Raw genomic sequence first — 13125 nt, forward strand, 5'->3', positions numbered from 1 at the left:
GTCTTGTGCGTGGTCAGAAAAGTTGTGGGCATTGTTGTTCTATGAGTTGTACTTAATGTAGTTTGTCTCTGTATTAGATAAAGACGAAAAATGGATCTTCAATCATTTGCATCGAGATAACGATGGAAGAAGTAACCTTTTGTCAAACGTCATATGACAGGATTTTAAAAGGACAGTACAAGATAACAGTCAAGAGACCATCAAAACCTCAACATGACTCGGGCATATGACAATGATAGTTCAAGTTTGTACCGCAGTGGTGGGCAGAGTTGTTCGTACCGTGGTCGATACTGTAGTCGGTTTTGTGGTCAATTGTGTGGATACGCCAGTTGTCTTGTGTGTAGTTATAACAGTGGTGGGTATTGTTGTTCTATGAGATGTATTTGATGTGGTTTGTATTGTGGTTGATACTGTAGTTGGCTTTGTGGTTAAAAGTGTGGATTCTTCAGTTGGCTTGAGCGTAGTCAAACGAGTGGTTGGCTTTGTTGTTCTATGAGTTGTACTTAATGTTGTTTGTCTCTTCATTGAATAAAGAGGAAATAAGTATTAAACTTTTGTGTTGTTATGATGAAAATGTTAGTCTAAAGTCATGTTGTAATTCTTTGGCAGAACAGTGAAAGATAACAGTTAAGAAACCATCTAAAGGATGTATATGATATTGACATTCCAAAATTAGACCTAGGTCTGCAAAGTCGCTGTACCGTAGTTGTAGGTAGGATTGTCCGCAGCGTGGTTGCTATTGTAGTTGGTTTTGTTGTCAATAGTGTGGATTCGTCAGTTGTCTTGTGCGTGGTCAGAAAAGTTGTGGGCGCTGTTGTTCTATGAGTTGTACTTAATGTAGTTTGTCTCTGTATTAAATAAAGACGAAAATTGGATCTTCAATCCGTTGCATCGAGATAACGATGGAAGAAGTAACCTTTTGTCAAACGTCATATGGCAGGAATTTAAAAGGACAGTACAAGATAACAGTCAAGAAACCATCAAAACCTCAACATGACTCGGGAATATGACAATTATGATAGTTTAAGTCTGTACCGTAGTGGAGGGTAGTGTTGTCCGTAGCGTATTCGATACTGTAGTTGGTTTTGTGCTCAATTGTGTAGATACGTCAGTTGTCTTGTGTGTAGTTAGAAGAGTGGTGGAAATTGTTGTTCTATGAGTTGTACTTAATGTAGTTTGTTTCTGCATGCAATCAGGAAGAAAAGTATTTCCGTCTTTTGCCTTTTTAATGACAGTAAAGAACTCCTCTTGCAAAACATAGTGGTAAGAAAACGTTGAGAATCGTGAACGATCATCATCGAACATACAGTCAAAATAGCTAGCTAATTCAATTTTGTACATTTTCGCATAATAGTTTCAATCGTCAGTGTTGATTACCGTCGTTATGTCTTGAGTTGTCCGCTGCGTTGTTTGTGCCGTTGTAGACTTGGTTGTCAGTGCTGTGGAATCGTCGGTTGTCCTCAACGTTGTAAGACTAGTTGTGGGCATTGTTGTGCGCCGAGTTGTAATTTGTGTAGTTTGTCTCTGTGTTGAATGTGGAAAAAATAAGATGTTTAAGATTATGCTTAATGATGTTGGAAAGATAATAAATCATACGTCGTTATGATGCGATTTAAAAGGTCTATCAAAAAGTTGGTTAAAGAAACCGTGTAAAATCCGCTTAGTCAAAGATATGAGTCTGTTAGACAAAAATTAGTTTAGCTTTGATTAGTTGCTGTACCGTAGTTGTGGGTGGTAGAGTTGTCCGTAGCGTGGTCGATACTGTAGTTGGTTTTGTGCTCAATTGTGTGGATGCGTCAGTTGTCTTGTATGTAGTTAGAAGAGTGATGGGGATTGTTGTTCTATGAGTTGTACTTAATGTAGTTTGTCTCTGCATGCAATCAGAAAAAAAAGCAATTCTGTCTTTTGTCTTTCAATGACCGTATAGAATTTCTATTGCAAAATATAGTGGTAAGAAAACATTGAGAATCGTGAAAGATTGCCGTCGAAACTACAGTTAGAATAGCTAGCTAAGTCATTTTCTGTACATTTTCGCACAATAGTTTCAATCGTCAGTGTTGATTACCGTCGTTGTGTCTTGAGTTGTCCGCTGCGTTGTTTGTGCCGTTGTAGACTTGGTTGTTAGTGCGGTGGATTCGTCGGTTGTCCTTAACGTTGTAAGACTAGTTGTAGGCATTGTTGTTTGCTGAATTGTACTCTGTGTAGTTTGTGCCGTTGTAGGCCTGGTTGTCTGTGCCGTTGATTCTTTTGTTGTCCTTAACGTTGTAATAGCTATAGTAGTTGTGGGTATCGTTGTATGCCGAGTTGTATTTTGTGTAGTTTGTCTCTGTATTGAATGTGGAAAAAAGAAGATGTTTAACGTTTTGCTTAATGATGTTGGAAAGAAAGATGATAAACCATACGTCATTATGGTAAGATTTAGAATGCCTGTCAAATAATTGGTTATATAAAGAAAGCGTGTAAAAGCCGATTAGTCAAAGATATGAGTCTGTTAGTAAAAAAAGATTTAGCTCTTATTCGTTGCTGTACCGTCGTTGTGGGTAGTGTTGTCTTTAGTGTGGTGGATACTGTAGTTGGCTTTGTGGTCAAAAGTGTGGATTCCTCAGTTGGCTTTATGGTAGTCAAAAGAGTGGTTGGCATTGTTGTTCTATGAGTTGTTTTTAATGTTGTTTGTCTCTGCATTGAATAAAACGGTAATAAGGAGTTTAAAGTTTCGTTGTCATGATGAAAAATGTTAGTCTAGAGCCATATTATAATTCTTTGGTAGGACAGTGAAAGAAAATTGTCCAGAATCCATCTACACAATCCCCATGATATTGACATTCCAAAATGAGACTCAGGTCTGCAAAGTCGCTGTACCGTAGTTGTAGGTAGGGTTGTCCGAAGCGTGGTTGCTATTGTGCTTGGTTTTGTGGTCAATAGTGTGGATTCGTCAGTTGTCTTGTCCGTGGTCAGAAAAGTTGTGGGCATTGTTGTTCTATGAGTTGTACTTAATGTAGTTTGTCTCTGTATTAGATAAAGACGAAAATTGGATCTTCAATCATTTGCATCGAGATAACGTAGGAAGAAGTAACCTTTTGTCAAACGTCATATGGCAGGATTTTAAAAGGACAGTACAGGATAACAGACAAGAAACCATCAAAATCTCAACATGACTCGGGCATATGACAATGATAGTTCAAGTTTGTACCGTAGTGGTGGGCAGAGTTGTTCGTAGCGTGGTCGATACTGCAGTCGGTTTTGTGGTCAATTGTGTGGATACGTCAGTTGTCTTGTGTGTAGTAAGAAGAGTGGTGGGTATTGTTGTTCTATAAGATGTATTTGATGTAGTTTGTAGTGTGGTCGATACTGTAATTGGCTTTGTGGTCAAAAGTGTGGATTCTTCAGTTGGCTTGAGCGTAGTCAAAAGAGTGGTTGGCGTTGTTGTTCTATGAGTTGTTTTTAATGTTGTTTGTCTCTTCATTGAATAAAGAGGAAATAATAAGTATTAAACTTTTGTGTTGTTATGATGAAAAATGTTAGTCTAAAGTCATGTTATAATTCTTTGGCAGAACAGTGAAAGATAACAGTTAAGAAACCATCTAAAGGATGTATATGATATTGACATTCCAAAATTAGACCTAGGTCTGCAAAGTCGCTGTACCGTAGTTGTAGGTAGGGTTGTCCGCAGCGTGGTTGCTATTGTAGTTGGTTTTGTGGTCAATAGTGTGGATTCGTCAGTTGTCTTGTGCGTGGTCAGAAAAGTTGTGGGCGCTGTTGTTCTATGAGTTGTACTTAATGTAGTTTGTCTCTGTATTAAATAAAGACGAAAATTGGATCTTCAATCCGTTGCATCGAGATAACGATGGAAGAAGTAACCTTTTGTCAAACGTCATATGGCAGGAAATTAAGGACAATACAAGATAACAGTCAAGAAACCATCAAAACCTCAACATGACTCGGGCATATGACAATGATAGTTCAAGTCTGTATCGTAGTGTTGGGCAGAGTTGTCCGTAGCGTGGTTGATACTGTAGTTGGTTTTGTGGTCAATTGTGTAGATACGTCAGTTGTCTTGTGTGTAGTTAAAAGAGTGGTGGAAATTGTTGTGCTATGAGTTGTACTTAACGTAGTTTGTCTCTGCATGCAATCAGGAAGAAAAGTATTTTGCATTTCAATGACCGTAGAGTCCATTCCAAGACACCATGAGGGTTTTTAGGCGATATTTATAATTAGTCTGAATTATTTTGAATAAAAGAATATCTGAGCCACAATAATTAAATTATTTTCAAAAAATTGACTAAGAAAATACTCATTTATTTGAATTTCTTTGAATATTTTAGAAACATTTTGAAAGTAACTGTACAAAAATATCTTTATTTAGAATAATTGTGAAACCTCTCTGTGATTATTTCACATTTACAAATATTTGCAAAAAATGGTAAACCTGGCCAAATGGTAAAATTAGTTTATTGCCCCCATAAAAGTAAGCCCTATTGTTGCATCTGTATATTTTTAGATTTCACTGCTGGGCACTGGTGGGTCCTTTGTGGTGGGCCATTGTTGCATGGCACCCAACCATAATTTGCAAGGATGTGTGAATTGCTATCTTCCCAGCCCACCGAACCATTTACAAAAAATGGTAGAAAATGGTAAATAATGGTAGAATGCTGTTATCATTATTTAGAAACCATTAGAAGTATCCAATTCCGCACCATGAATATTTCCAAAGTTTTACAGGACCAGGGAAATATTTATAAAGTTGAAACAGTGCTAAAAATATTTCTGAAGTATCAAATGTCCTAGACATATAATTACAAAACTTTAAAATCAATTCTAAACAATGGCAACAAACATCCGCATGGTGTCTTGGAATGGACTCTAAAGGACTCCTCTTGCAAAATATAGTGGTAAGAAAACTTTGAAAATCGTGAAAGATTGTCATCGAACGTACAGTCAGAATAGCTAGCTAAGTCATTTTTGTAAATATTCGCATAAAAGTTTTTATCGTCAGTCTTTATTACCGTCGTTGTGTCTTGAGTTGTCCGCTGCGTTGTTTGTGCCGTTGTAGACTTGGTTGTCAGTGCTGTGGATTCGTCGGTTGTCCTTAACGTTGTAAGACTAGTTGTAGGCATTGTTGTTTGCTGAGTTGTAGTTTGTGTAGTTTGTGCCGTTGTAGGCCTGGTTGTCTGTGCCGTTGATTCTTCGGATGTCCTTAACGTTGTAAGACTAGTTGTGGGTACTGTTGTATGCCGAGTTGTACTTTGTGTAGTTTGTCTCTGTATTGAATGTGGAAAAAATAAGATGTTTAACGTTTTGCTTAATGATGTTGGAAAGAAAGATAATAAATCAAACGTCATTATGATAGGATTTATAATGCCTGTCAACAAAATTGGTTAAAGAAAGCGTGTAAAAGCCGATTAGGCAAAGATATGAGTCTGTTAGTCAAAAATAATTTAGCTCTGATTTGTTGCTGTACCGTAGTTGTGGGTAAGGTTGTCCTTAGTATGGTCGATACTGTAGTTGGCTTTGTGGTCAAAAGTGTGGATTCCTCAGTTGGCGTAATGGTAGTCAAAAGAGTGGTTGGCTTTGTTGTTCTATGAGCTGTTTTTAATGTTGTTTGTCTCTGCATTGAACAAAACGGTAATAAGGTGTTTAGATTTTCGTTGTCATGATGAAAAGTGTTAGTCTAAAGCCATGTTATAATTCTTTGGTAGGACAGTGAAAGAAAATTGTCAAGAATGCATCTACACAATCCACATGATATTGACATTCCAAAATGAGACTCAGGTCTGCAAAGTCGCTGTACCGTAGTTGTAGGTAGGGTTGTCCGCAGCGTGGTTGCTTTTGTAGTTGGTTTTGTGGTTAATAGTGTGGATTCGTCAGTTGTCTTGTGCGTGGTCAGAAAAGTTGTGGGCACAGTTGTTCTATGAGTTGTACGTAATGTAGTTTGTCTCTGTATTAGATAAAGACAAAAATTGGATCTTCAATTCATTGCATCGAGATAACGATGGAAGAAGTAATCTTTTGTCAAACGTCGTATGACAGGAATTGAAAGGATAGTACAAGATAACAGTCAAGAAACCGTCAAAACCTCAACATGACGTGGGCATATGACAATGATAGTTTATGTCTGTACCGTAGTGTTGGGCAGAGTTGTCCGTAGCGTGGTCGATACTGTAGTTGGTTTTGTGGTCAATTGTGTAGATACGTCAGTTGTCTTGTGTGTAGTTAGAGGAGTGGTGGAAATTGTTGTTCTATGAGTTGCACTTAATGTAGTTTGTCTCTGCATGCAATCAGGAAGAAAAGTATTTTGCATTTCAATGACCGTAAAGGACTCCTCTTGCAAAACATAGTGGTAAGAAAACTTTGAAAATCTTGAAAGATTGTCATCGAACGTACAGGCAGAATAGCTAGCTAAGTCATTTTTGTAAATATTCGCATAAAAGTTTCAATCGTCAGTCTTGGTTGGCATTGTTGTTCTATGAGTTGTTTTTAATGTCGTTTGTCTCTGCATTGAATAAAGTGGAAATAAGTGTGAAATTTTTGCGTTGTCAGGATAAAAGAAAAGTTAGTCTAAAGTCATGTTAGAATTCATCTGTGGGGCAGTGAAAGAAAACAGTCAAGAAACCATCTAAACAATTCATGTGATATTGACATTCCAAAATAAGACTCAGGACTGCAAAGTCGCTGTACCGTAGTTGGAGGTAGGGTTGTCCGCAGCGTGGTTGCTATTGTAGTTGGTTTTGTTGTCAATGGTGTGGATTCGTCAGTTGTCTTGTGCGTGGTCAGAAAAGTTGTGTGCATTGTTGTTTTATGAGTTGTACTTAATGTAGTTTGTCTCTGTATTAGATAAAAACAGAATTGGGTCTTGAATCTATTGCGTCGAGATAACGCTGGAAGAAGTAACGTTTAGTCAAACGTCATATGACAGGAATTTAAAAGGACAGTACATGTCAAGATAACAGTCAAGAAATCGTCAAAGCCTCAACATGACTTGGGCATTCAACTAATGGTTCAATTCTGTACCGTAGTGGAGGGTAGTGTTGTCCGTAGCGTGGTCGATACTGTAGTCGGTTTTGTGGTCAATTGTGTGGATACGTCAGTTGTCTTGTGTGTAGTTAAAATACTGGTGGGAATTGTTGTTCTATGAGTTGTACTTAATGTAGTTTGCCTCTGCATTTGACAGAAAAGAAAAAGCATTTTTTGCCGTTCAATGACCGTATAGAATTCCTCTAGCAACCCATGGTGGTAAGAAAATTTTGAGGACCATTAAAGAATTTCGTCCAAAAAAAGTCAAATAGCTAGATAAATCATTTTGGTACATTTTGGAATGATACTTTAAATCGTTAAGTGTTATTTACGGTCGTTGTGGCTTGAGTTGTCAGCTGCGTTGTTTGTGCCATTGTAGACTTGGTTGTCAGTGCTGTAGATTCGTCGGTTGTCATTGACGTTGTCAGACTAGTTGTAGGCATTGTTGTTTGCTGAGTTGTACGTTGTGTAGTTTGTGTCTGTATTAGATGTGGGAAAATAAGATGTTTTATGTTTCGCTTAATGATGTTGGAAAATAAAGACAAGTAATCATACGTCATTGTAATAGAATTAAGAAAGCCTATCAAAGAAGTTGGTTAAAGAAGCCGTCTACAAGCCGCATATGAGTCGGTTAGTTCCTTTTCTTAAAGAAATTAGCTCTGATTCGTTGCTGTACCGTAGTTGTGGGTAGAGTTGTCCGTAGTGTGGTCGATACTGTAGTTGGCTTTGTGGTCAAAAGTGTGGGTTCCTCAGTTGGCTTGAGCGTAGTCAAAAGAGTGGTTGGCATTGTTGTTCTATGAGTTGTTTTTAATGTCGTTTGTCTCTGCATTGAATAAAGTGGAAATAAGTGTTAAATTTTTGCGTTGTCAGGATAAAAGAAAAGTTAGTCTAAAGTCATGTTAGAATTCATCTGTGGGGCAGTGAAAGAAAACAGTCAAGAAACAATTCATATGATATTGGCATCCCAAAATGAGACTCAGGTCTGTAAAGTCGCTGTACCGTAGTTGTAGGTAGGGTTGTCCGCAGCGTGGTTGCTATTGTAGTTGGTTTTGTTGTCAATAGTGTGGATTCGTCAGTTGTCTTGTGCGTGGTGAGAAAAGTTGTGGGCATTGTTGTTTGATGAGTTGTACTTAATGTAGTTTGTCTCTGTATTAGATAAAGACGAAATTGGGTCTTGAATCTATTGCTTCGAGATAACGATGGAAGAAGTAAGGTTTAATCAAACGTCATATGACAGGAATTTAAAACTGGACAGTACATGTCAAGATAACAGTCAAGACATCGTCAAAGCCTCAACATGACTTGGGCATTCGACAGTAATAGTTCAATTCTGTACCGTAGTGGAGGGTAGAGTTGTCTGTTGCGTGGTCGATACTGTAGTCGGTTTTGTGGTCAATTGTGTGGATACGTCAGTTGTCTTGTGTGTAGTTAAAACACTGGTGGGAATTGTTGTTCTATGAGTTGTACTTAATGTAGTTTGCCTCTGCATTTGATAGAAAAGAAAAGTATTTTTTGCCGTTCAATGACCGTATAGAATTCCTCTAGCAACCCATAGTGGTAAGAAAACTTTGAGGATCATTAAAGAATTTCGTCCAAAAAAAGTCAAATAGCTAGCTAAATCATTTTGGTACATTTTGGAATCATATGATACTTTGAATCGTTTAGTGTTGTTTACCGTCGTTGTGGCTTGAGTTGTCAGCTGCGTTGTTTGTGCCGTTGTAGACTTGGTTGTCAGTGCTGTAGATTCGTCGGTTGTCATTGACGTTGTAAGACTAGTTGTAGGCATTGTTGTTTGCTGAGTTGTACGTTGTGTAGTTTGTGTCTGTATTAGATGTGGGAAAATAAGATGTTTTATGTTTCGCTTAATGATGTTGGAAAATAAAGACAAGTAATTATACGTCATTACAATAGAATTAAGAAAGCCTATCAAAGAAGTTGGTTAAAGAAGCCGTCTACAAGCCGCATATGAGTCGGTTAGTTCCTTTTCTTAAAAAGATTAGCTCTGATGCGTTGCTGTACCGTAGTTGTGGGTAGAGTTGTCCGTAGTGTGGTCGATACTGTAGTTGGCTTTGTGGTCAAAAGTGTGGATTCCTCAGTGGGCTTGAGCGTAGTCAAAAGAGTGGTTGGCATTGTTGTTCTATGAGTTGTTTTTAATGTCGTTTGTCTCTGCATTGAATAAAGTGGAAATAAGTGTGAAATTTTTGCGTTGTCAGGATATAAGAAAAGTTAGTCTAACGTCATGTTAGAATTCATCTGTGGGACAGTGAAAGTCAAGAAACCATATGAACAATTCATATGATATTGGCATCCCAAAATGAGACTCAGGTCTGCAAAGTCGCTGTACCGTAGTTGTAGGTAGGGTTGTCCGCAGCGTGGTTGCTATTGTAGTTGGTTTTGTGGTCAATAGTGTGGATTCGTCAGTTGTCTTGTGCGTGGTGAGAAAAGTTGTGGGCATTGTTGTTTGATGAGTTGTACTTAATGTAGTTTGTCTCTGTATTAGATAAAGACGAAATTGGGTCTTGAATCTATTGCTTCGAGATAACGATGGAAGAAGTAAGGTTTAATCAAACGTCATATGACAGGAATTTAAAACTGGACAGTACATGTCAAGATAACAGTCAAGACATCGTCAAAGCCTCATAATGACTTGGGCATTCGACAGTAATAGTTCAATTCTGTACCGTAGTGGAGGGTAGAGTTGTCTGTTGCGTGGTCGATACTGTAGTCGGTTTTGTGGTCAATTGTGTGGATACGTCAGTTGTCTTGTGTGTAGTTAAAACACTGGTGGGAATTGTTGTTCTATGAGTTGTACTTAATGTAGTTTGCCTCTGCATTTGATAGAAAAGAAAAGTATTTTTTGCCGTTCAATGACCGTATAGAATTCCTCTAGCAACCCATAGTGGTAAGAAAACTTTGAGGATCATTAAAGAATTTCGTCCAAAATACAGTCAAATAGCTAGCTAAATCATTTTGGCACATTTTGGAATGATACTTTGAATCGTTAAGTGTTGTTTACCGTCGTTGTGGCTTGAGTTGTCAGCTGCGTTGTTTGTGCCGTTGTAGACTTGGTTGTCAGTGCTGTAGATTCGTCGGTTGTCATTGACGTTGTCAGACTAGTTGTAGGCATTGTTGTTTGCTGAGTTGTACGTTGTGTAGTTTGTGTCTGTATTAGACTGTGGGAAAATAAGATGTTTTATGTTTCGCTTAGTGCTGTTGGAAAATAAAGACAAGTAATTATACGTCATTATAATAGAATTAAGAAAGCCTATCAAAGAAGTTGGTTAAAGAAGCCGTCTACAAGCCGCATATGAGTCGGTTAGTTCCTTTTCTTAAACAGATTAGCTCTGATGCATTGCTGTACCGTAGTTGTGGGTAGAGTTGTCCGTAGTGTGGTCGACACTGTAGTTGGCTTTGTGGTCAAAAGTGTGGATTCCTCAGTGGGCTTGAGCGTAGTCAAAAGAGTGGTTGGCATTGTTGTTCTATGAGTTGTTTTTAATGTCGTTTGTCTCTGCATTGAATAAAGTGGAAATAAGTGTGAAATTTTTGCGTTGTCAGGATGAAGTAAAAGTTAGTCTAAAGTCATGTTAGAATTCATCGGTGGGACAGTGAAAGAAAACAGTCAAGAAGCCATCTAAACAATTCATATGATATTGGCATTCCAAAATGAGACTCAGGTCTGCATAGTCGCTGTACCGTAGTTGGAGGTAGGGTTGTCCGCAGCGTGGTTGCTATTGTAGTTGGTTTTGTTGTCAATAGTGGGGATTCGTCAGTTGTCTTGTGCGTGGTGAGAAAAGTTGTGGGCATTGTTGTTTGATGAGTTGTACTTAATGTAGTTTGTCTCTGTATTAGATAAAGACGAAATTTGGTCTTGAATCTATTGCTTCGAGATAACGATGGAAGAAGTAAGGTTTAGTCAAACGTCATATGACAGGAATTTAAAACTGGACAGTACATGTCAAGATAACAGTCAAGACATCGTTAAAGCCTTAACATGACTCTGGCATTCGACAGTAATAGTTCAATTCTGTACCGTAGTGGAGGGTAGTGTTGTCCGTAGCGTGGTCGATACTGTAGTCGGTTTTGTGGTCAATTGTGTGGATACGTCAGTTGTCTTGTGTGTAGTTAAAACACTGGTGGGAATTGTTGTTCTATGAGTTGTACTTAATGTAGTTTGCCTCTGCATTTGATAGAAAAGAAAAGTATTTTTTGCCGTTCAATGACCGTATAGAATTTCTCTAGCAACCCATAGTGGTAAGAAAACTTTGAGGATCATTAAAGAATTTCGTCCAAAAAAGTCAAATAGCTAGCTAAATCATTTTGGCACATTTTGGAATGATACTTTGAATCGTTAAGTGTTGTTTACCGTCGTTGTGGCTTGAGTTGTCAGCTGCGCTGTTTGTGCCGTTGTAGACTTGGTTGTCAGTGCTGTAGATTCGTCGGTTGTCATTGAAGTTGTCAGACTAGTTGTAGGCATTGTTGTTTGCTGAGTTGTACGTTGTGTAGTTTGTGTCTGTATTAGATGTGGGAAAATAAGATGTTTTATGTTTCGCTTAATGATGTTGGAAAATAAGGACAAGTAATCATACATCATTGTAATAGAATTAAGAAAGCCTATCAAAGAAGTTGGTTAAAGAAGCCGTCTACAAGCCGCATATGAGTCGGTTAGTTCCTTTTCTTAAACAAATTAGCTCTGATCTGTTGCTGTACCGTAGTTGTGGGTAGAGTTGTCCGTAGTGTGGTCGATACTGTAGTTGGCTTTGTGGTCAAAAGTGTTGATTCCTCAGTGGGCTTGAGCGTAGTCAAAAGAGTGGTTGGCATTGTTGTTCTATGAGTTGTTTTTAATGTCGTTTGTCTCTGCATTGAATAAAGTGGAAATAAGTGTGAAATTTTTGCGTTGTCAGGATGAAAGAAAAGTTAGTCTAACGTCATGTTAGAATTCATCTGTGGGACAGTGAAAGTCAAGAAACCATCTGAACAATTCATATGATATTGGCATCCCAAAATGAGACTCAGGTCTGCATAGTCGCTGTACCGTAGTTGTAGGTAGGGTTGTCCGCAGCGTGGTTGCTATTGTAGTTGGTTTTGTTGTCAATAGTGTGGATTCGTCAGTTGTCTTGTGCGTGGTGAGAAAAGTTGTGGGCATTGTTGTTTGATGAGTTGTACTTAATGTAGTTTGTCTCTGTATTAGATAAAGACGAAATTGGGTCTTGAATCTATTGCTTCGAGATAACGATGGAAGAAGTAAGGTTTAATCAAACGTCATATGACAGGAATTTAAAACTGGACAGTACATGTCAAGATAACAGTCAAGACATCGTCAAAGCCTCAACATGACTTGGGCATTCGACAGTAATAGTTCAATTCTGTACCGTAGTGGAGGGTAGAGTTGTCTGTTGCGTGGTCGATACTGTAGTCGGTTTTGTGGTCAATTGTGTGGATACGTCAGTTGTCTTGTGTGTAGTTAAAACAGTGGTGGGAATTGTTGTTCTATGAGTTGTACTTAATGTAGTTTGCCTCTGCATTTGATAGAAAAGAAAAAGTATTTTTGCCGTTCAATGACCGTATAGAATTCCTCTAGCAACCTATAGTGGTAAGAAAACTTTGAGGATCATTAAAGAATTTCGTCCAAAATACAGTCAAATAGCTAGCTAAATCATTTTGGTACATTTTGGAATCATATGATACTTTGAATCGTTTAGTGTTGTTTACCGTCGTTGTGGCTTGAGTTGTCAGCTGCGTTGTTTGTGCCGTTGTAGACTTGGTTGTCAGTGCTGTAGATTCGTCGGTTGTCATTGACGTTGTAAGACTAGTTGTAGGCATTGTTGTTTGCTGAGTTGTACGTTGTGTAGTTTGTGTCTGTATTAGATGTGGGAAAATAAGATGTTTTATGTTTCGCTTAATGATGTTGGAAAATAAAGACAAGTAATTATACGTCATTATAATAGAATTAAGAAAGCCTATCAAAGAAGTTGGTTAAAGAAGCCGTCTACAAGCCGCATATGAGTCGGTTAGTTCCTTTTCTTAAACAGATTAGCTCTGATCCGTTGCTGTACCGTAGTTGTGGGTAGAGTTGTCCGTAGTGTGGTCGATACTGTAGTTGGCTTTGTGGTCAAA

The 13125-nt window shown here is 38.2% G+C and overlaps 2 protein-coding genes across 2 annotated transcripts in view; both read right to left on the minus strand.

The window, feature by feature from the left end:
• The window catches only part of LOC118414132 (mucin-5AC-like), a 12094-nt gene extending 10237 nt beyond the window's left edge, over positions 1 to 1857 (minus strand). Inside the window, exons 1-2 of the mRNA XM_035817953.1 lie at positions 1721 to 1857; positions 1378 to 1524 (exon numbers count right to left, since the gene is read on the minus strand). Coding sequence (XP_035673846.1) covers positions 1378 to 1488 — 111 coding nt within the window. The 5' untranslated portion in view covers positions 1489 to 1524; positions 1721 to 1857. The remainder of the gene's footprint in view (positions 1 to 1377; positions 1525 to 1720) is intronic.
• Positions 1858 to 7328: 5471 nt separating this feature from the next.
• LOC118413204 (mucin-5AC-like) overlaps positions 7329 to 13125 on the minus strand; it is an 11243-nt gene continuing 5446 nt past the window's right edge. The window contains exons 5-16 of the mRNA XM_035816420.1: positions 12721 to 12867; positions 12044 to 12190; positions 11719 to 11865; positions 11375 to 11521; positions 10373 to 10519; positions 10028 to 10174; positions 9356 to 9502; positions 9031 to 9177; positions 8687 to 8833; positions 8011 to 8157; positions 7688 to 7834; positions 7329 to 7490 (exon numbers count right to left, since the gene is read on the minus strand). Coding sequence (XP_035672313.1) covers positions 7329 to 7490; positions 7688 to 7834; positions 8011 to 8157; positions 8687 to 8833; positions 9031 to 9177; positions 9356 to 9502; positions 10028 to 10174; positions 10373 to 10519; positions 11375 to 11521; positions 11719 to 11865; positions 12044 to 12190; positions 12721 to 12867 — 1779 coding nt within the window. The remainder of the gene's footprint in view (positions 7491 to 7687; positions 7835 to 8010; positions 8158 to 8686; positions 8834 to 9030; positions 9178 to 9355; positions 9503 to 10027; positions 10175 to 10372; positions 10520 to 11374; positions 11522 to 11718; positions 11866 to 12043; positions 12191 to 12720; positions 12868 to 13125) is intronic.

The sequence above is a fragment of the Branchiostoma floridae genome, chromosome 4, assembly GCF_000003815.2.
Source record: "Branchiostoma floridae strain S238N-H82 chromosome 4, Bfl_VNyyK, whole genome shotgun sequence".
In the NCBI taxonomy this organism is placed as follows: domain Eukaryota; kingdom Metazoa; phylum Chordata; class Leptocardii; order Amphioxiformes; family Branchiostomatidae; genus Branchiostoma; species Branchiostoma floridae.